Raw genomic sequence first — 22779 nt, 5'->3', positions numbered from 1 at the left:
TCACCTTTTGTACCACTATGCTTAGTGGCAGGTATCAACACACTCATAAAGGCTTTGTGTTAAATACAAGCTGAAACCGCTCTGTCTGATACACTTTACATATTTATTTTGGTCTCCACTGTCTGATGGTCATATTTTTGGTTTACAATAGTGTTTTAGGACCCTGCAGATGCCTTACTTGCAGAGCCTTTCTTTGGGACTGTTGAGGTATCATCACTTACCATAGACCTGCTTCAACATTTTTTTGTATAGTCATCATCAGGTTCACCCTGAACACCAGCCACAATATTAGCACCATCCACCATGTGGTCCAAAACTACAATTGACTTTTTCAGCACACTTATAAATGTAAACCTTTTCACCAACTTGGCACCCCCCCCCTAAAAAAAAAAATACAAAGGAACTCTAACCATTTACCACAAGAAGTTAATGCCGTTTGTGTTTTTAATCACTAACTGGGGACTGATCACACAGAAAACCAACTTCTATTATAACATTACCAGAAGTCCACATTTTCAACCTCTTCTGAGCATCCCTGGCCAATGCAAATACCAAGAAGTATCCATTTTGAGGGAGATTTTCCTCGTTTATTTTGTGCAGCAGAGTATTTTTATGGTTTAGCAAAAACATGCTTAGAAGCCTTATAATGCAACCTTGAGCTGGGGTGGGGATGTGGAATCACAGAGATCAATGTATTCTGGCAAACCACTACTGGAGCATCTGTGTTAAGTTCAAATCAGCTCTCTCAACACAAAGATAATTCAATACAGATCAAGCACCCAGTCTTTTGGTGGAGAAATAGGAACCCCTAGACTGAAAAACTATCAAAATGATAGGGTGTTCTCAGATGAATGGTTCCAGATTCCATGGAATGGTATTCCTCAAACTTCAAGGGGCAGAGAATCCGCTTTGGAAAAATAAATACAGTGTTATCGTGAAAGCCCTCACTTTTATCACTTTCTTTTATGTTCAAATAGAGTTGGTTCGGTACTTGTTTTTTACTTCACGTTCAAGGGGCGGAGAATCTGCTTTGGAAAAATAAATCCTCTTTCTTTTATTAGATGCACTGCAAGGTAAAGCTAAAGACAAATGTACAATGGACTAAGAGCTTTTGCAGTTCCTGGATCAAAGACAATCCACAAATGAAGCTTTCAATAAGGTCTATGGTTTTTTTTTTGTTTTTTTTTTGCTACAGATAGTGCAGCAATGAAGAAAACAGATTAGACTTTGTAAGGTGTCTTTGGCATGAAAGTGGCTGAAAAAAGGCACCTGATGGACAGCTTGCAGGATTTATCATCCATCTGTTTTGCAGGTACTTGGCCAGCTAGAAACTGAAGGCTCACACTTCTCTCCTAGAACTAGAATGAAGAATCTTAGGGAAACTTCTGAGCACTATAAACTATCAATGAAAAAAAAGCCCTTAATTGCTCCTGATTTTGCAGAACATCACAGATTTTGACCAATATTGTTGAGATGTCCCTCATAAAATTCTTGACATTTTGGTAAATCTGTGAGGATTACAGGTCACTAGTAATGTCAGGCAGTTTCCTATTGCTTACTCTTCAGGAAAAAAAAAGCATGTTGTTGCAATACCTGTTGTTCTAGTTGTGATGATAGGAGATACTGCCAGCCATGCCAGGGAGAAGTAGGGCAATGGATGTATGACTTGTACCAGCACAGCTAGCTGGAATTTTGTAAATAATTGTATGTCATTAGTATATCAAACTGATCTGTACAGATGCTTGTGCTGAAAATGGTAACGGAATTAAATGAATATGTTTTAATATAGGACACTGGCACAGCAATAGTTAACCAGGTGGCTTATTTTAAGAAAAATAAGGGAAATGTAAATGAGCGGTTAAAAATCACTAAACAGTACCCCACAGTACTGAGTAGGCCCAGAGACGATAGGTCTGGGAGCAGCCATTATCTGTTAGCTTTTGTACAGAAGAGGGAAATGTAAATGTTTTTAGCTCCTAGGCATTGCTGTAAAAGCTCTGAATGTGCATTGTAGCAGTCTGCTAAAGTCTTGTCTCAAACTTCAAAAGGAGATATTATGGGAACCTACAGTCAGATGATTAGATGAGGTTATTCTGCAAGTCATCTTGAATACATTTTATAGGAAGTAATCTTAGAATATAGACCATTCTGTTTTTGGAACCTGACTAGAAAGACTGCTCACGAATTTCATCTTGCCTTGCTCAAGTAAGTTTTAGGGAACAGAAAATTCTCTTAGATTCAGTCAGGAATATAGTGAAGCTTAGCTTAGAGATTGATGGACAGACTCATACAAATACAGAAAAACAATGTTTTGAATATTTTCTGTGATTTAAACTATGTGGTTTACTGTGAATATATATTCAGTATTTTCATGTACTTTTATTTATTATTAAATATATTTAAAACTTTTATCGTGGCTGATCCTTGTAGATAGTAGTTAAACTTTGAGAGTACTTACATTCCTTTGGTGAAACTTTGTGGGCCCACTTCATAAGGACTAGCCATCTTGGTGAACTACTACCATTTGTATTAATATTACACAGCATAATAGGACACCCTTTGTTAAGGGCCTTAGAGTAGCTGATTGTGGATGGCCTGGTGGCAGTGGTAACTACCTTATAGTTTGGACAGAAGGGGGCATAGCTAGTAAACCTGTGCCAGCCCTTCCCAGATGTGTACGGGTGAAAATTAAGTCTCTCAGAGAGTGTGTGTGTGTGTGTGTGTGTGTGTGTGTGTGTGTGTGTGTGTGTATGCTACTTGGAACAGGGACACAAAGCTCTGGACTTAGAGGTTGCTGGAGGGACTTGGCTTGGAAACTCAGCCGATGACCTGACCTAACCCTACAGCTGTACCAGTGGGGAGTCTTACTGGGGATCTGGAAGGAGACAGATATAGAGGCATCTAGACCCCGGGCTGAGTTTGTTCCCTGTGTGCTCTCAAGGGAAATTGTACTTGATGCAGAGAGGTCTTCATCTGGAAATACTTAGTGCATTCATTTGTATTTCAATGCATGTCCTTCTCCAGTGTCAGTGGTGAGGATTCAGGCTTCTTGATTACTGGCCCAGCAGGGGGTGACACATATTGGTGCTCATCACTTATTGGTAGCAGTGGTGGGTGGCGCATTAGTAACTTTCCATCTGAAGTAATGTTTAAAATATTTTCTCTGATTTTTGAGTTTCTTAACCTCAAATCTTTGGATGTGCCCCCCAATTCTTGAGCAAAGTTGTTGACAGGTATGGTGGGAGAAGGAAGAAAGGACAAAAGCCCGAATCTCTGGAAAGTTGGTCTTATACCAATAGTTAGCTTCTCCAGAGAGACAGGAGATCAGGCAATGTTCTCTTGGATCATGAAAAGGAGTAAAAGTGAAGTTTGAGTCTATTTTTAAGAGCCCTTATCCATAGCTTTCCTAAGTGCTTTCTGTCATCTAAGGTGGTTGGTGATTTGATATGAGCTAGATTACACTTTCACATACTGGATTTATTACATAAGTGATACAGTGATAGAATTACTCTTTCAAACTGCTTCTGATCAAGTTCTTATACAATTAGGAAAGACGAAGAAATTACAACTCGTTTTGTAATTATTGCCCTCGAACATCGAATTTGCGAAGCTCCCAGTAATCATCTCAGGGACCAGCCTGCTAGCAAGATGCACCAAAACATGCTTCCTACCTTGTATAGCATTAAATCTACATTTATTTTCTACTCCCCCATCAGCTCCAATGGTGGATGGAGTTAGGAATGAATATGGTTTAACAATACACAGTGTTCCGCGGAACTGTCATACACTATAATGAATTAGTTATTTTACGCTGGGTGGGGGTAGTAGTAGCATGTTGAAGTTGGACCAAATATGCATGCTTGTGGTTAGAGGAATGGAAAATGCATGACTGAGAATGTTGCTCACAAAGGAAACATTCTGAGACAAGTGGAAAAGACAGCTGGACCCAAAATCTTTTAATAGAAAGCTTAGTAGACAGTTCTGATCAGCCCTGAGCCAATCCACAAAAGAACAGCAGATGATTACTTCTTATGTCATAAAAAGTTAGATCACCATGAAGTACAGTAGATTTTGAGCAGGATCCAGGCCTGGGCATAGATCAAACCCTCCAGATCCCTTGCCTTTGACCTTTCATATTCTTACTTGAGATCTCTACACTACCACTCTGGCTAGGGTCATTCCTGGGTCTAGTTTATCGCTTCTATAACTACTTTAGATCTTTTCTCCACTGCAGTCAAGTTGTAGGGTTGAAATGCTAGCAGTAGTGACAGTCAATGTGTTCTGATCACGTTAAAAGAAATATGGGCACCACCTGGAATGGTTCTTACCTATATACCGATGACATCAGGTACACTTACAAAGCTTCTGGCAATCACCTGTAGACTTAATTACTGAATGCAGAACTTAATAGAGGCACACACTAGGAGGAGATACAGATTATTCAGAGAAGAGATTATTTTTAAGAAGTTAAGTTTAATTACAAAGGGGGGGGGGGCTTTATTAAGCTATTACTCCATGTGGCTATTTTATATGCTCTCGGCACTTCACCCCCTTTTATTACTGCTCACTGTAGATGAACCCATGCATAGTTTTGCTGGCACACTGTACAATGAAATCTGTTGAGCTGCACATTCTCAAATTCAGTTAATTTGTAAAAGTGCATCTTTTCTCCAAATGTATCTGATAGGCAATATCCTAAACACACTACTGAGCAGTTTGCTACAATAATCTGTAAGGCTTTTCTTCCACTACACAAAAGGTACATTTTTGAGAGGCTACTTGTTTTAAAGGATAGGATCTACTGATTATAGACACAAGGGTTATCAAGGCAGCATACCTCTCAACCTCTCAGTGCAAGATAACTGGACAAAGCCAGAAAGAATGCAGGGGCAAAAACCCAAACACAGGGACAGAATTTAAGTACTGCTCCTATAAACTGAGAAAGTTGCTAACAGGTTTTGAATTATTACATATGTTCTGAAGGATATAAAGTGTGAAACTCAAATGTTTGCCTTTATTTAGTGACTACAGTCTTCAATAAACATACCATCTCTGCTGCTCTTGACAACAAAAACTAGTCTCTTTCTTGATCTTTTTAAAGCCTTTGACACAGTCTCTCATAACCTACTTCTATTCACATTAGCTAACCTCAACCTCTCCAACTCTACCATCTCCTGTTTTTTGAGCTACCTCTCTAACATCAGGCAGTGAAATGGCTCTCCACATCCTCCCTTTTCCTTCCAGTCCACGCAGGGGTACCCCAAGGCTCCATCCTACGACCTTCACCAAGTCAGTCCACACTCCTCTCTCATTCCTTATGCACACGACTCTACAATTATCTCCTCTTCTGACAATTTACCTCACCTTCTCAATCTCACCCAAGAGTCTCTACACTCTGTAGAAAAATGTCTCACTTCCAATCAACTTCTTTTGAACCCAAACAAAATCAAACTCCCCCTATTCTTCCCTAAGAGACTCAAACACATCAAGTCCTCCTTCTCAGTCACCTAACTAAACAACACACTAATTAAAGTAGAACATCATGCTAAACAATTGGGGGGGGGGGGTAACAGATGACCAGCTTAAATTCAATCTCCACATATGTAACTGCATTAATATAACTCACCAAGAACTTGGCTTCTTTACAGGAACAAATGCTTCTTGACTAATGATTCCAAAGTCACATTAGTTCAAGCCTAATTACTGCCTGCACTTCTTCATGCTAGCCCCATTCTAACTCGCCTTCAAACCAACCTTCTATCTAAATTCGAACTTACCTACAATAAAATAGCTAAATTTGCAACTAACCTATCATACCACTCTCACCATATACTAGCTCTAAAAAAACCTGCACTAGTTGGAATTTCACCATCAACTCTTGGTCCCTCAGTTGTACCTCACCCACCTCACACTACACCAACCACACACATATCCTGCCCTCTCCTCCTTCAACTCTCCCTATGTCCCTAATAGTACACTATGTAGGTCAGATCAATTCCTCCTCCAAATACATAAACCTAACATATCCATAGGAAAACGTCTGTACAGTCACTCAATCGCAGCTGTGTTGAACAACCTGCCCCTTGACACCAGACTTATTCCCAACTCAAATTGCTTCAAGAAAACTCTAAAAGACCATCTGCTAACGTCTAGATATGGTCTCTGTCATGACCCTACATAACTTATCCCCCTTCCCCCTCATATCTATTTCTCAAACCCCGATCCATTTCTCAACCCCCATGCACCCTCTTCCCCCTACTTATTCATCTCAACTATTCTATTACCCTTCACTTTCTATAACTCTACTACCCTTACTCTCTCTAGTTTCTTTGCTCTCCCCTACCCTTACTCTCTAGTTTCTTTGCTCTCCCCTACCCTTACTCTCTCTAGTTTCTTTGCTCTCCCCTACCCTTACTCTCTCTAGTTTCTTTGCTCTCCCCTACCCTTACTCTCTCTAGTTTCTTTGCTCTCCCCTACCCTTACTCTCTCTAGTTTCTTTGCTCTCCCTACCCTTACTCTCTCTAGTTTCTTTGCTCTCCCCTACCCTTACTCTCTCTAGTTTCTTTGCTCTCCCCTACCCTTACTCTCTCTAGTTTCTTTGCTCTCCCCTACCCTTACTCTCTCTAGTTTCGTTGCTCTCCCCTACCCTTACTCTCTCTAGTTTCGTTGCTCTCCCCTACCCTTACTCTCTCTAGTTTCTTTGCTCTCCCCTACCCTTACTCTCTCTAGTTTCTTTGCTCTCGCCTACCCTTACTCTCTCTAGTTTCGTTGCTCTCCCCTACCCTTACTCTCTCTAGTTTCTTTGCTCTCCCCTACCCTTACTCTCTCTAGTTTCTTTGCTCTCCCCTACCCTTACTCTCTCTAGTTTCTTTGCTCTCCCCTACCCTTACTCTCTCTAGTTTCTTTGCTCTCCCCTACCCTTACTCTCTCTAGTTTCTTTGCTCTCCCCTACCCTTACTCTCTCTAGTTTCTTTGCTCTCCCCTACCCTTACTCTCTCTAGTTTCTTTGCTCTCCCCTACCCTTACTCTCTCTAGTTTCGTTGCTCTCCCCTACCCTTACTCTCTCTAGTTTCGTTGCTCTCCCCTACCCTTACTCTCTCTAGTTTCGTTGCTCTCCCCTACCCTTACTCTCTCTAGTTTCGTTGCTCTCCCCATGATCATTACAAGTCCTATTTATTTCCCTCCCTTACTCTAAGTATAACATTCAGCTACTCTCTAATTGTACCTTCTAAAACCGAACATGAAAAGATTTCATACAGCTCCTTCCTATCAACTTGCTTCAATATAAAATAACCCCCTTAACTTGTACGTGCAGTAAGTTAATACCCGGAAACCCAATATTTCCTACTCTCATGAATTCCACTACATATTGTATATCTGCTTGTTTTGTTTTCTGTATCATACCTTAATTGTATTCTGCGTTATTTATATGATCTGTCTCTACATTGCAATGTATTAATCTGATGCTAATCTTTGTATATTACTGTATCTCAATCTTAGTTGTATTCTGAAATATTTGTATAAACTATGTCTCCATTGTATTGCATTTACCTGGGGCTTCTCTCCTCGGGTCCCTGGTGAAAATTGCCTGACCAACCTGGTCAACAAATGTCAACTAGATACAATTTGCCAGAAAACCACAAATTTTATGAGGAACAGAGCAAAAATAAGAGGCAAAAGTCTGGACATTCTGCAAAAATCTGTACAGTTCAGAGGTATGCAAGGCAGCCTCACCTCCCATTACAAGTAGGGATTTTTTGCAAGAATGCTTGATGCTGTCATTGCTGGATTATTTGTTATTATCTGTTAATTGTCAAAGTGAGCTGGTTCAGACCTTTTTCAGCAACAGCCTTGGCCAGAAGAGCAAGGGTAAATACAATATTATAGATTATCAGATGATACGTGCTTAAAATGCAAATGAACATGACATGATCTTGAGTGTCGGCATCCTAATGCAGCAGACCAAGAAAATGAGTGCTAATGTGGGTTCTTGCTGTGGGGATGGGGGTGGGGGGCAGATTTGTTAGTGCTTGCATTGACGTTTCATGCGCTGTTTTGCCAACACCCACTATCTTTTGCGTGAGAATCTGTATTATCCATGCACTGTTCTCAACATCATAAGAGTAAATTACATACATGGGCAATTTAGTGTGTAACCAATCAACCAGCACAATTCTGGGAGTTGGGAGGAAACCGAACAGTCAGGCAAACCCCTACACAGACAAAGGGAGAACACAAACTCCACTGAGAGACTTGGCATTAAACTCCAGACACAGAGCTCTGCATTAGAGCTCTTACCACTGAGCAATCACCCTGCCTGTGCTATTATAAAATTTTCCAACACATTTGGGTTGCTGTAACAGTGCACCGCCTCCCCTTTAAACAGATTACTATGCTGGTACATTCCACCATTTTATTAAATAACTTCTATAAACATCCAATACCACGTTGCTCTATACCTGTATTAATAAAAGATAAATTATGTTGTTAAATTGTACTGCATATGAAGCTGCTCTACTTAAATATAGTGTAAAAATGCAAAGGTCTCAAAAGGAACAATATCTGGGGATAACTCGCAAGGTTACAGTTACATAACAGTTATGAATACTGCATATGAAGCTGCTCTACTTAAATATAGTGTAAAAATGCAAAGGTCTCAAAAGGAACAATATCTGGGGATAACTCGCAAGGTTACAGTTACATAACAGTTATGAATACAAATAGCTTACAAGAAGGCTTCATTTACACAACTTGTTAAGGATATATATAAAACTAATCTAATCAGCATTCAAGCTTCGGCATAGTATTTATCAGTTGGGAAAGATGCCTCTGTGGCTATTTAAAAAAAATGTACTTTGTTCAGATTGGGTGACTATAGGGGAATTTTTTCTCATCAAACGTAGGTCTATACTGTACACAGAACTGTGCAGATTATGTTGCATGTTAAGCCATGAGGCGACAGGGAGAAGCTCACTGCACTGGGTCAGGGAAGACTTTCCTCCACACACAACAGCTCCACTTCTAACGTTTTGTAAGTTGCTGTCAAGCGACATTCACAGTTGACATCATGCTTCCTTGGTCACCCTTAAATTTCTGTAACCTAAACCTACTAAGGTTTTATTCCTGCCAGCAGTCTAGATTTTCATTCTGCATTTTAAGACATTTAATGTAATGTGCACCTTTTTTGAGAAAACTGCTTTGTTACAAACTCCACCTCTCCTATATGGATAATTGATCTGTTGCACTTTCAAGGCTGCTCTATTTCCATCTCATGTTAGAGATACAAGCTCAAGTTAATTAATCAGCTTCAGTGTGTATGTGTATGTGCGTGTGTATGTGTGTGTGTGTGTGTGTGTGTGTGTGTGTGTGTGTGTGTGTATTTGGGTGGGGGGAGGTGGTTGCCTGAAGAAAATTCACTTGGAGAACAGGTTAAACAAATTTATATTTATCTCAGCTAAAGCAAATAGTAACTCTTGCCTTTTGATCTAGAAGCAGTCTGTGAACAACTTCAATATCCGGGGCCATGAAACGATCTTTTATCCAAGGCCTGAAAAAAAAAAGTATGGAGCAGAACATTGGCAAATCATTAACAAAACTGTCAAAACTGAATGGTTAAACATTCTCTAAAAAATATATCTTTTAAAAAGTAAATTTTTTTTTTTACCTTACAACAGACCGCACAAGTTCATAGACTTTCTCCAATGGTGTTGTAGTTTTCAGTGGGCGTAAAAACTCAATACCTTGACAAGCTGCAAGCAACTCTATAGCAAGTACTAGGAAAACAATTTTAAGAAAGAACAGCTGTATTAATCTGCTGGTGAAAAAGTATTCCCAGATATTTAATCGTTGTTCATGGAAGAGTGCCATAAGAAACAGTCTACCTGCAAGATACTGATGAAACATGTCATCTATTTTTTAATTGGTTATAATGTAGTTACAATAAGTGTACAATGAAAAAATTAACCTGAAATACAATTGACATGACACAAATCAGCACAAAGTGTAATAACAGATTAAACTACATCTTCTTCTTCTCCTCCTTCCGGCTTTTCCCAGTTAGTGGTCGGCACAGAGGAACAATGGTCTGCAGAACAATTGGCAATGGAGTTTTACGGTGTCATGTTGCCAGCCTTGTGCCCAACCTTCCACAGAAGGCACACACTCGCACCTAGGGGCAATTGTGTCCAATCCACCTGCAGCATGTCTTCAGGATGTAGGAGGAAACCCACACGACTGCAGGGAGGGCATGCCGACTCTGCACAGAAGACACCCCAGATGAGAATCGAACCAGAGAACCTCTTGCTGTGAGGCAGTAGTGCTAACCGCTGAACCATCCCAGCCATCCAACAGACTATACCATATCCGATGACCTCATATGGTTCTTGTCTAGGCAATCACAACAGAAGTTGCTGCTTGTGAACTTTCTAGAATGGAGCCTACATAGGAGATGAATACAGACAGCACATATGTTACAGACTGGAAACAGAGCACATCTGGTGGCTGTGGTGTACAAAAGTTAATTTACAGGAATTTCAACATTGTACATTTTGTTATTTCACTTAAGTAAAACTAGGTCTATATTGTATGCAGAACTGTGCAGATTATGTTGCATGGCACTTGTGCTACAATAATCAGTTAACACAGTAAGCAGGGAGGTCTGCTCTCTTCTGACAGAAGCACAGAAGGATATAGCAGGACAGCTTTACTGTGCAGCTCATCCAGCATACTTCATTAGCGTTGGTATAGGCATATATGCAAGTTGAGTAAGGCCCCTCTTTCAGAGGCATAGATCTCTTTCCTCACAATTACTTATGCCTGAATTTGCAATCTTTCTCCTTCTCTGGACAGCTAATGCTACCAGAGTTGTGCAGGTCTTTCAAAAGATGCTCAGCTGTAAACCGACATTTATCTCAGGTAGGTTCATAGAGTTACTAAATGTATGGTCCAGGAGATCACTGAGAAGCTTTGCCTAACTGCCCCAGAGAGCTGTCTGGTTAAATTGACTTGTTCAGGGTAATTTTTAGGCAAATGCAGGTTGATGGGATTAAACCCTGCACTACAGGAAGCAGCTCATACTCTTAATCCTCTATGGATACTGCAAAAGGAAAATGAATCCAAGGACCCAATGTGGGAATACTCATGGGCTTTTGATCTTACAGCATCAAAGGCTGGTGCACTACTTTCTATGCTACTATCCGTATCTGTACTATCTACATTTCCAAAGCAGAAGCCCACACACAACCTAGAAATCATCTGACCCAATTCTGTACATCCCCCAAGCTTTCTATATGTATTTCTTTGACCCTGTGGGAGGCATACTCAGCAATTTGACACAAATTTCACTTTTGGCAATTCTGGTCGACTATTCATGGTTCCTATGCTCTATAAAAGCTTAATTAATTCACAAAGTTAAGGTTATGAAACCTTGTCACTTTAGAAATCATACATTTAGGGCATTCACTGTAGGGTTTGTAGGATGCAACATAGCCTCTCCTCTGATGCAGAAACTACATGAGATGCTATTTTCTGCATTTCTTCCTGTTTACCCAGCTATAGCCAAAGTGTAGCTAAATCACTGGCCACCTCATTGAAGTCTGAATGTTTGCAGTGTGCACGTTTGTGTTGGTTCAGTTTCCAAACACTGTTACCCCATGGGCACGATACCTTTACTGCCCTACGTTTCAGTTATGGAGGCATCTGAAGCTAATCGAAAAGTCTGTACTTTGTGGTTGTTTTTTTTTTTGAGAAGCATACAGGTCCATTCACTCCTTCCTGAAAATAAAGATACAAGTTTCTCTTGACGGTGCTTGTCTGTAAAGAATATTCATCATCTGTAGAATATCGACCTTACTATTAATTTAGATGAGCACTGCAGTATGACTTTCCCTTCCATCTCATCTGTTGGATTACAAATGTAAATTCCTATGTTACATCATAAAACATACAGCAATTGCTTTCCAGAAAACAGCTATTACATTACCATCTTAGAAAAGGTTTGCCAGAAAACTCAGTACCAGTAAAACCATTCTGCTCATCCCTGCCATCACCAGCATCAAAGCTGATCCTCTCCACTACCCCCTCCCCATTATTCAGTACCAAACCTACCCTTGCTAGGTAGTTAAAGACAATAAAAACTCTGCATTATTCTGGGGTACAAACGGAGTATTTTTATGAAAGAAAAGATGCAGCAGAAACTCATTTCGTGATCTGATATTTGCTGGTAAGCTTAAGTTGTGCTTCTGCTTCTGATCCCTTCCAACAACAGGAGCAGGACTCTCACAGTACCTCACAAACAAATGCAGGAAGGAAAATGACAGGTATAAATGTCTGCAGTAACTGCTGCTGTTCATTGATGAGTACGGCTGAAAACCGTTACATGGACAAGCAGCTAGAGGAACACGACAACAGCATCCCACTAAATGCTGGTATTCTTGGCTCAAAAGTACAACAGCTGCCCAAAATACAGTCTCAGTCAAAGTGCTCACTGATTAATAACAAAAAGGACTTTAGAGCACTGCTGTAATGTTCAGTTTTCTGAGCACATTTATCACCTAGTCATCAGCTCTGAACTAATCTTAAAGTTCTGGAACAGTCTCTTATGTGAGCGCATGCTTATTTGTGTGCGTGGGAATGTATTTTTGTGTGTGAATATATGCAACTTGTGAGGGATCTGTGTAGCAGCTCAGTTTCTGATTTAGTTACCTGTCAGTGTGAGATTACCAACAGTGGGGTAAGGAATTTTTCCTTATTCCCCACTGCTATGCAATTTTGGAATTAGTATATTTAATTAGCAGGGGTATGGGGGACACAGCTGAAGAAACCCTAAAGCTGGGAATATAATTAAAGGAGTGAAGTCCCTTGCGACTTGTGGTTCTTCAAGGCAAAGTTGAATCAAATCTCTTCTTAAGCAAAGTAGATGCGACAAAAAGCTCACTGTTTAGTGTAACACATCACTACTAGGAATTTGATCTATGGATTCTGCAGGGTCGCATGTTTACCTGTTGCCTTCCATTAATGCTCACAGGCAGATAACATCTTTCTACAAAATAGAGAAGACATTTTTTTCTGGATACCCTACAACTTGCATTACACATAGCTTTCTTCACTTTTAATCACTAAATCTATCCAGAATAGTGGCAATTGTGTGCCTTTAGAAAATGATCTGGAAAAGTAAAACCCATTGGCTATTTAAACTTCCAGAGGGGTATTTTATTTCCTAGAGACAGCCCTGATTAAAAAAAATTACTAATCACAGCACTAAATTCATGTGCTAAAAGAAAAAGTTAAAGCAGCCACCATTTCCCCGCTTACTAAGTAGTAGGTCAACCTTGACATATCTTCTTGGAATGTTCAATATATAATTGGCAGAAATTTTTTTAATACATAACGCAGTGATACATAAAAACTCTCAAAATATACTGGTCTGCACACATTTTCCCTTTGTAAATCATCATTCGATAAATTCTCTAAAATCCCCTTCTCTACTATAAAAAAAACAAAAAAAAAATGAGCATATAGCTCTTACATCGTCACTATTTTTTTACACTATGGAAAATAAATTCTGTCTTCACTACATCAAGCCTAACAAAACTCAAAAGAAAAAACGTTGCTGCTAACAAATGACAGCTGTCAGAATGAAACTGCACATTACACAGAGGAGGCAATTCAACAGAACTAACAAACTACCAGCCCATTGCTATACTTTCACCACTTGCTAAAATTCTGGAAAGATGTATCCACTTTCAACTTCTTAAACACCTTCTAAACAATCTCCTCTCATCGACACAGCATGGATTCCGACCATATCATAGCACTACTACAGCTCTTCCAAGTTACACTAATACTATAAATAAATTCAGAGAAGATGTCAAAATAGTGTCTTCAGTTGTTTTGGACATGTCTAAAGCATTTGATACAATTTCCCATCCTAAGTCCTCTCTGAATAATATTAATATTAACCCTGATGCTGTTAATTGATTTCAAAGTTATCTATCTAGCCACCAGCAAGCTGTGAAACGGAAGCAAGATCTATCCCCCACTCCTTCCTGTTACACTTGGAGTCCCTCAAGGTTCAATCCTAGGGCCCCTCCTCTTCAGCATATCCATAAATGATATTAATACTACCTCCTGTCAAGCATCTATCATACAATGCACAGATGATTCAACCCTCACATGTGCAGCATCCACAATAACTCAATTTCTTACAGACACACAAAAAGCCTTCTCTGATATTGAAACGTGGCTAGCAAACTCACAACTCATTCTCAACCCTAATAAAACTAAACTTATGATCTTTCACCCATCTACAACCTACTAACCTCCCAGATAACTTTTATTATCACTGCCAGTAGTAATACTAGGATTTTCCCAGATTCCCAAACAAAATTATTAGGTGTAATAATAGACAACAGACTAAAATTTGACATACACATTTCTAACACAATCAAAAAGGTTCACAAGAAAATGGGAACAACGTATAGAAACAAAAAAATCTTAACAGACACTGCAAGAATAGCCATAGCTAGAACCCACCTTCACTCCTCACTCTTATATGCATCTCCCATACTTACCAACCTCAAAACGTCAGAAGTAAATACGAATCATGTTACAATAAGATTGCCAAATTTGCAACAGATTCCACACATTCAACCCATCAATGTCAATGTCTAAAAAATCTTTATTGGTTGGAACCAACTCATGTAACTATAACCAGTTAATAATGGCTCACAAAATAATGCACAATCCTGAAAACGTATCTTCCCTAAAAAATCTTTTACAACCCTACTCTAACATTCGTAGTCTTCGATCATCTAACAAAGACTTACTCCAAATAACCAAAGTATCCAATACAGCAGGCAACTCTCTAACTTTGTTGCTAAAAATTGGAATACCCTTCCACATAGTATTAGATCCATAAGCAGTCTTAATCATTTCAAAAGATTATTCAAAAGACACTTATTTGAATCCTGGCTTTGCACATGTAACACTTCAGGTTAATTATTAATTTAGCATTACTTATACAATTTGGCTGTACGTACTAACTCTGTTAACATATCCCTTCTGACAGCACTACTTCTCTTTAAGTAGTTTACATTCATAGCTGCAACTCTCACCACGGAAGCATTACTAGGCACTAGTTTGCCTAAGTGATTCTCAATACTTAATTCCCTAATGTTATGTTCTTCCACATATATAAGTTCAACCATATATTTGTTTATATTCAAATGTTTAAAGTCTTGTTCTATTTGATACTATGTATATATTTTGGTTTTTACATTTTTTATCCTGTAAATGTGTTAACACTCATTTTTTGGCTATAATTTCTATTATTTGATGTTAGGATTTTGTATGTAAGCTTAGGCTGGAGCTTTTCTCTCCAGGCATCTCCTGAAAATGGGTGCTGTCCCAGTCGGACCATCCTGGTAAACAAATGTAAAATAAATAAATTATTACAATTTTATAAAGCAATGCAATCTACCATTCTGCTTAAACAGAACACAACAGCAAAATGGCAAACACAATTCGTACAATTGGGTGCATTTTGGATCAGTTCACAGTCCAGCAGTGAAGCTGTGTATTATGAAACAGAAATTTGCAGCTTACAATGAATATCAGAGTTTCACCCTTCAGTCATTCACAAGAAAGCACAATACTTGGCCTATGGATCTGGTATATGCAGAAGAAAAATACTGTTACTGGTGCTCCACATTATTTTCATACTGTCCCGATTTCACCTATAACCTTTTAAACCTAATTACAGCTACCAGACACCAGAGTGGAACTTACTTCCCATAATTCACAATTTAACCACACTTTCCACTAGGATTTTATCCTTTCTTAGCCTGTTTCTTATTACATGCCTCTCATTCTCCCAAAACCAGTATGTATAAACTCACTCTCACCTCCTCTTTCCCTAGAAATAAAGCCCAGATGTCGGTTCAGTTCATCAAACTAGAAGACACAACAATGGGGCGTTTAACTTTTGTCAAAGAAATGGAGAAAGATGGCCCCATGTGGGAACTATTTCTGATCAAAACACTATACAATAGGTTTACTTTAATGTTTAAAATGTAGAAAATAAGAAGACAACTCATTTTCTAAAGTGCTAGAATACCCTTTTCGGTGGGCATTACAGAGAAACAATGGACATTTTAGGGATAGGAATGTCCAGTACTGGCTTGAGCAGTCGGTTATTCCCCTGTATTCCCTAACTTGCGTGCCCCCCCCCAATAAAAACACTTAATTTATACCTTCTTATGATAAATCAGTTGAGTATACCCAGCACTAAACACAATCTCCATTTCCCTCACTGACCAGCTGCTAAGTAAATTCACACACACAACTAGATACGTATACATTATTTGAACCTACCAAACAATACCTGGTGTGCTACTCCTTGGTTACCTGAATATTTGATCCACATGTAAAAGTAACAATTTCCCATGTTCAGAAATCATTTTAATATTGCAAAGTCTAATAATATGAACACCACTCACACAGACCCATAAATGTAAACACATTAGTGTAAAATAAATACTCTTTCCTTCTAAAAGCGCATTGCTCCTGTTTCATATTTTCCCCGATTACAAATAAAGATACAGAAAGAATTTGCAATTCTGCAGTTCAAAGTAATGACTGCCCAAGTTGGAAAGTCAAACTAATAATGACATTTTAACGCTCTGAGGAGCTATTTTATGTGCGCTGGCATGTTCTGGGTGATGTATGAAAATAACTATACCTTGTTCTACATGTTCGACTACTCGTAATGCCTTTCTGGCAGCCCATCCTCCCATTGAAACATGGTCCTCTGTAGCAGCACTGGTTGAGAGAGAATCGATAGATGATGGGTGACAAAGGGCTTTATTCTCCGAAACTGAAAAGTTAATAAACAGTTGGCACATTAATGTCCAGTGATGCAGTTATAAAGCAAAACATACTCTGAATACCAGCAACCATTGGGTAAAGCTGCTAAACATTTAAAAGCACTTATTCATAAAATGTTTATGAAGAACAAGCAAAGATGAAAAACAGAGTGGACACTATATAGTGGACAAAACTGGAAACTCGATTATCAAAATTTTTGTTTCATTTTCTGGGGGTGTACTAGGCACTCCAGAGCTGACTGATTAGCTGGGGATGGAATAAATGCGGAGGTACAGAGTAGCACATGGAGTGTATGAAAGTAACCCCTCATTTAAAAATAAACTGATGCTGTTTTGCTCCTAAAAAAACTATCCAACATGGATTGTATTGAAATAATTGACATTATTTCAGTAAAACTCACATTCAAGTTTCTTAGGAAATTTTGTTCTGGTCAATACTCCAAGGTCTTGGTACTCCTGCACACTAATCTAGTCATACTGTAAAACCTTGGCACACCTGCAGATTGATCTTGTATTACTCTGAAGCCTTGGTACCTCCTGTACACTGAACCAAGATTACCCTAAGGCCTTGGTAAATCTGTACGCTGATGTATGAATATTCCAAGGCCTTGGCACTCCTGTAAACTGATATAGGAATAGTGTAACCCATTGGTACCTCTGCAAAGCTGATCTGGGATTGTCTAAGGCCTTGGTACTCCTCTGCACTGATCTAGGATTACACCAACACCGTTGTACTCTTGTACGCTGATCTAGAATTACTCTAATGCCCTTGTATTTATGCACACTTATCCAAGATTACCTTAAGGCCTTGATAGACCTGTACACTTTTCTAGGATTATTCTAATGCCTTGGTACTCCTGTACACTGCTATACGAATATTTGTGACATAAGTATCAAGTACTTAAGACTAACAGTGTTCATTATAACAGAAGTGTGTTGTGATGGACTTTTCACTGCTGTATGAACCATCACACACAAAGTACAGTGGGGCACTGTATACATGTGCTACATCATACTTCACTTTGTTTTTGTGTGTAGCCATTTTTTATTCTATGTACATTCTATCTATCTATCTATCTATCTATCTATCTATCTATCTATCTATCTATCACACACCATAGGTTATGGATGAAAAGGGGTCCACTGTGGTTATCCTACCTACTACCTTACTCACAGGACCCAACAGAAATGGTACCTTTAATGTGGGATCAAGCTGGGCAGGTTAGTATTTCAAATCCATCTACTATTCATGTAGTCTGAAATTCAACTAATCTGAAAAGTATTAAGCATCTTACTATTATGGCAATTAATTCACAACAATGCACATTGCCTTAAACCTGCTGATGTCATCTTTTATGCATTTTAGTACCCTCCGCTTCACAAGTATATGAGAAAATGCTTAACAGCAGCACTCGGTAAAGCTGTCCTGCATCTCTTGAGTTCCACTGTGAATTGTCAAGTGACATCCAAATCAATCAAACAAGTTGAAGTACTGAATGTATGAAACAAGGAAGCATTTTCGAAGGGGTCAAGTCCCACCCCACACTCCATTACTTACGGCCATAGTAACATGACTGCAGGTAACCCAAATAGTTTGAATTACTGCTGTATACCAATAGGAATCATGCTGGCTAAGGCATTCAATTAGAAAGAGCGAATCAATGGATTGCAACCTCATCCACCTTATACGTGTCGAAGGGGACGAAGTCTGTTCCTACCCCTGCCTGCAATCCTTCTCCAAGTCACTGTAGTACCCTGCTAACATCAGTCATGATGGGTTCATCCACCACAGTGGCAAAACTTGTCTCTCTTTTCTTACTGCTGCCTCTGCATTACCCAGTAATTACTTATCAGTGCTGGACTCTGGATTTCTCACTTACGCAACCAGACAAATTCGTCACGCAGCAAAAAGGTGTTAGGAATGCTGCAAAAGGATAGACTGGTGCATATTCAGTCTAAACAGACCCCATGACTATTATTTCATAATCAATTAAATATTATTTCCTTAAAATATGTTACTTCAATGCATTCAGTTATTTATTTAACCAAAATGGCATCCAAACTACTCTGAGGTCCCCCATGACCCACCACTATAAAGTGCCTCATCAAGATTATAGAGTGGATCTGCTTTAAAATCTATTCATTTTATTTGTGTTCAGCCGTGCCTTACTGAACTAAATAAGCATGACAAGGACCATATTATGTGCAACGTTGGAATACATTATGCTGCTCTGCAACTGCTGATTTATATCAGGATTCTTCTGTGGCTGAAGTGGACAGTGTTATTCAGCATCACCGCTAGTGTTGGTCAGTCAATGGTTAGAGTGAGGCTTGTAGAATTTATCTATGAATGCTGGAGTACAACCATGATAGTGAAGTTGATGGAGTCTAATGGGAGCACAAGTGGGTGAATTTTATGCAGCCTACATCCCCCTCTTGACTGTAACGGAAGATCTACTGTTCAATGAATGGCAGCGGGTGCAAGTCAGTCCCCCCAGATTTAGAGCCCCTGAAGTTGCACTTCCCAGAATGCCTTAACGTTCTGGCCATACTGCAGGATTGCAGCTATATGAGCATCCCCTGAAGTTGCACTTCCCAGAATGCCTTAACGTTCTGGCCATACTGCAGGACTGCAGCTATATGAGCACCTTTCAAGTAGTTTACCTTTTCTCTTTTCTTTATCATTATCTGACTGGACTATAGAGTTAGTATATGCAAATAAATGGGGGGGGTAAGGTGGAGAAATCCCCCACATTAGGGTACAGGGGGCTTTCCCTGTAAATACAATATTTAAACTTCTTACCTGCAAATTTGGTGGGTGTATTGTTCAAGTCGGACATATTCAGTTGACTAAAAAATAAAAGCTACACTGATAAAGAAAAACTTCTCGACCAATGACTCCGCCCCGAGTGATGTTAAAATTCATCTCTTCTGCAGCACCACATTTACTGTTCAGCTTGCTATAGCATGCCTACACTTTTTCCTAGCAATTGCCAAAAACACAAACTGCTGGAGACAGGGCACAGGTTCAAAGTTCAGTAAATACTGCACACATTACATGACCACAACCAGTTATGGCCACTGTACTTTGGCCACAGTTTTCATTATTCCGTTATGTCAACAATGCTCAGAGATTTTATGACTTTGTAAATGCCAGTGCACTTAAGCAAAATGCCCCCCCCCCAACAGAGGTGTTAATCTTCTAGATCTTGTCCTTACTAATGCCCCCCCTTCTACACCACCCTACTTGTTATCCATCCCTAGCCACATCGGACTGTCTCACTGCAACCACCATGTAAACCTGCTTTGTGGTACCTAATAACTCTGCTACATGCAGGAATGGGATTATTCCAAATATGACTTGGTTACCGTTTACCAGTTTTACTGATGATCAAAATAGTACAGTGCCCTGTAAACAGTGTCTGAGGATATTGCCTACTCCTCTGAAAATGACTCCTTCTTCAATGGATTTACTGAGGTATCTGTATCTATATGATGTAAGCATGTTGGCAACTCTCGCAGCAACAAACTCAAACAGAAGAAAACCTGACCATATTAACCATCTACAGAAGATGCTCACTTCAGCATTATAAAAGATATTTAAAACTAGCAAGTCCTTCAAACTTAACATTAGGAAATTCAAGTCTGAACTTAATGTTGCAAGTAATTTAAAAGATAACAAGACCTTCCTTTGCTATATCAGAAAGATTAGAAGTAATCAACAATTCTGTACTCAACTTACATACAATATAATGAGATTTCCTTCTCAAAGGCCAATGACATTGCTAATACTCTTGCAGACAAAATTTCTTCCAACATGCACAACCCACCCTTGTGTCTGCACCCCATTCCCTTCACAGCTCAACTTCTGAAATCACAATGGGCCAAGTCCTTTTAGTACTTTCTAAAATAAAATGAAAAATTACCAATGAAATGGGTCCAGACAATATTCCTGCATGTTTGCTAAGAAATGTTACATTCCATTTGGCAAAACTCCTGCCATTAACTTAAGTCTCTCCACCAGTTACAACCCCGAGATGTGAAGAACAGCTGCTGTGAGTCCTTGCATTAAGGTGGTCTCTATACTGACCGGGGAATTAAAGGCCTATAGCCTTACTAGCATTAGCCACAAGGCTATACAATGTATTACAACTGTAGTAATAAAAATGATACAGATGACCTTATATCCCACAGTACACACCAGTATAGCTTTGTCAAATACAGATTATGCGTGCTTAACATAGATGAGCTGTTCAAAAGGGTTGCCGAGGCCATATATGCAAGTATACAGAGCATGCGGCCTATCTAGACCTTGTTAGGCCTTCAACTCTATTAACTCCTCTCCCAGCATTGCAGGAATTACTGACAAGCTCTCTCAAGCCAACATTAATCCATTTGTAAGGCCCCTTCCTCTTCTGCATATATTCCTTTGACAAGAAAGGCAATATCAAGGGACTGGTGCTAACCAAATTTGCCAGTTACTGCAAACTGTGTGTGGGTTGAATCCCATTTGATACACAAAATGTCTAGCAAGGGCTGTACTAAACAAATGCATGACATTTATCATAGGATTAAATGCAAAACCAAGAAATACAACTTAGTTTCTTTTACATACAACATGGAGATGTAACATTCTAGTTAAATTTGACATAAGAGACTTGGGTACTTACACTGATAAACTCTTCTCTGAGAACCACATCTTTGACATGGTAATATGGTTAGAAAATCCTTCTACCTTTTCAAAACATATCCTTCATGTAATTTCCTTAAGGTCCAAATAATTAATAGTCAATTTATTCTTCACTTACTAGGCCCATCATTTAATATAATGCATCTTTTAGCATGTAACTCAGTAAGCACCTAAACTAATTTGAGGGTCCTTAGTCTTTTCTCCCCTAAAAAGCTTCCAGGTCTCAGTATCTTTATATACTCTGATAACAGCCCTGCCCTGCTGCTGAGTATCAGTCTCCTGAGGTGTGACCTCTGTATAATCTTCTGGGCTTTGAAAAGCTCCACACACTTTGAATCTATTCACAGGTGATATCACAAATTTTTGATCTAGACATATACTTCTGCGACCAAATCAACAATACCAGATGGCAGGAAGGACAACTAGACTGGGATAAACACCAATGCTCTATATAAACATCTATACAATTGTATTTACTCAGCTGTACTGGATAGGACCAAAGCAAGATCCTTTAAAAAGAATAAGCCTGCCTGATGGACATCTGCCATAAACAGGCTTGTGATATCCCAGCACTGGCCCAGTAATCAAGGAGCCTCCATCCTCACCACTAGCACCAATGGGGGACGTACACTTGGGAGGGTGACAAGTACACACACAATAAAGTGCAATTTCCCTTAAGACCACACAGAGATCACAGTCAGTCTGGGGCTGGCTTCTCCCTCTTTCTCCAGACCTCCAATAAGACTCCCCACTGGCACAGCTATAGAGTTGAATCCTTAGCCAGGGTTCCAAGCCAAGTCCTCCAACACTCTCCGTTTCCAACTAGTGCTTCATGTCCCTGCCCATGTAGCTGACACACACACAGATTTGATTTACACACAAACACACACCTGGGAAAGGCTGGCACAGGTTTACTAGCTATGGCCCCTTCTGCCCAGACTATAAGGTAGTTATCACTGTCACAGAACCCCTTATAAGCTACTTTAAGGCCCTTACCAAAGGGTTCCAATCCTACAGTGTAATGTTACTATTGATCCAAATGGTAGTCTGACCAAGAGCAAGGCTATTTAGAAGTGGCCTGTACAGTGTCACCAAATACATATGCAAGTACTCTAAGAGCTTAAATATGTTTCACACATATCATTCACAAAGATAGGTTTAAATATATTTAATAATAAATAAAATAAGACAATACTCAACACACAA

General features: G+C 39.4%; 1 protein-coding gene across 2 annotated transcripts in view; it reads right to left on the bottom strand.

Annotated features, from left to right (window-relative positions):
* Window positions 1-22779, bottom strand: part of HAL (histidine ammonia-lyase) — a 407836-nt gene that overhangs the window by 39325 nt on the left and 345732 nt on the right. For both annotated transcript variants that reach the window (XM_044087627.1, XM_044087626.1), the window contains exons 17-19: window positions 16739-16873; window positions 9665-9773; window positions 9478-9547 (exon numbers count right to left, since the gene is read on the bottom strand). In XM_044087627.1, coding sequence (XP_043943562.1) covers window positions 9478-9547; window positions 9665-9773; window positions 16739-16873 — 314 coding nt within the window. The remainder of the gene's footprint in view (window positions 1-9477; window positions 9548-9664; window positions 9774-16738; window positions 16874-22779) is intronic.

The sequence above is a fragment of the Protopterus annectens genome, chromosome 11.part0 (assembly GCF_019279795.1).
Source record: "Protopterus annectens isolate FY-2018-M chromosome 11.part0, PAN1.0, whole genome shotgun sequence".
In the NCBI taxonomy this organism is placed as follows: domain Eukaryota; kingdom Metazoa; phylum Chordata; order Ceratodontiformes; family Protopteridae; genus Protopterus; species Protopterus annectens.
This window is presented reverse-complemented; position numbering and strand designations above follow the sequence as displayed.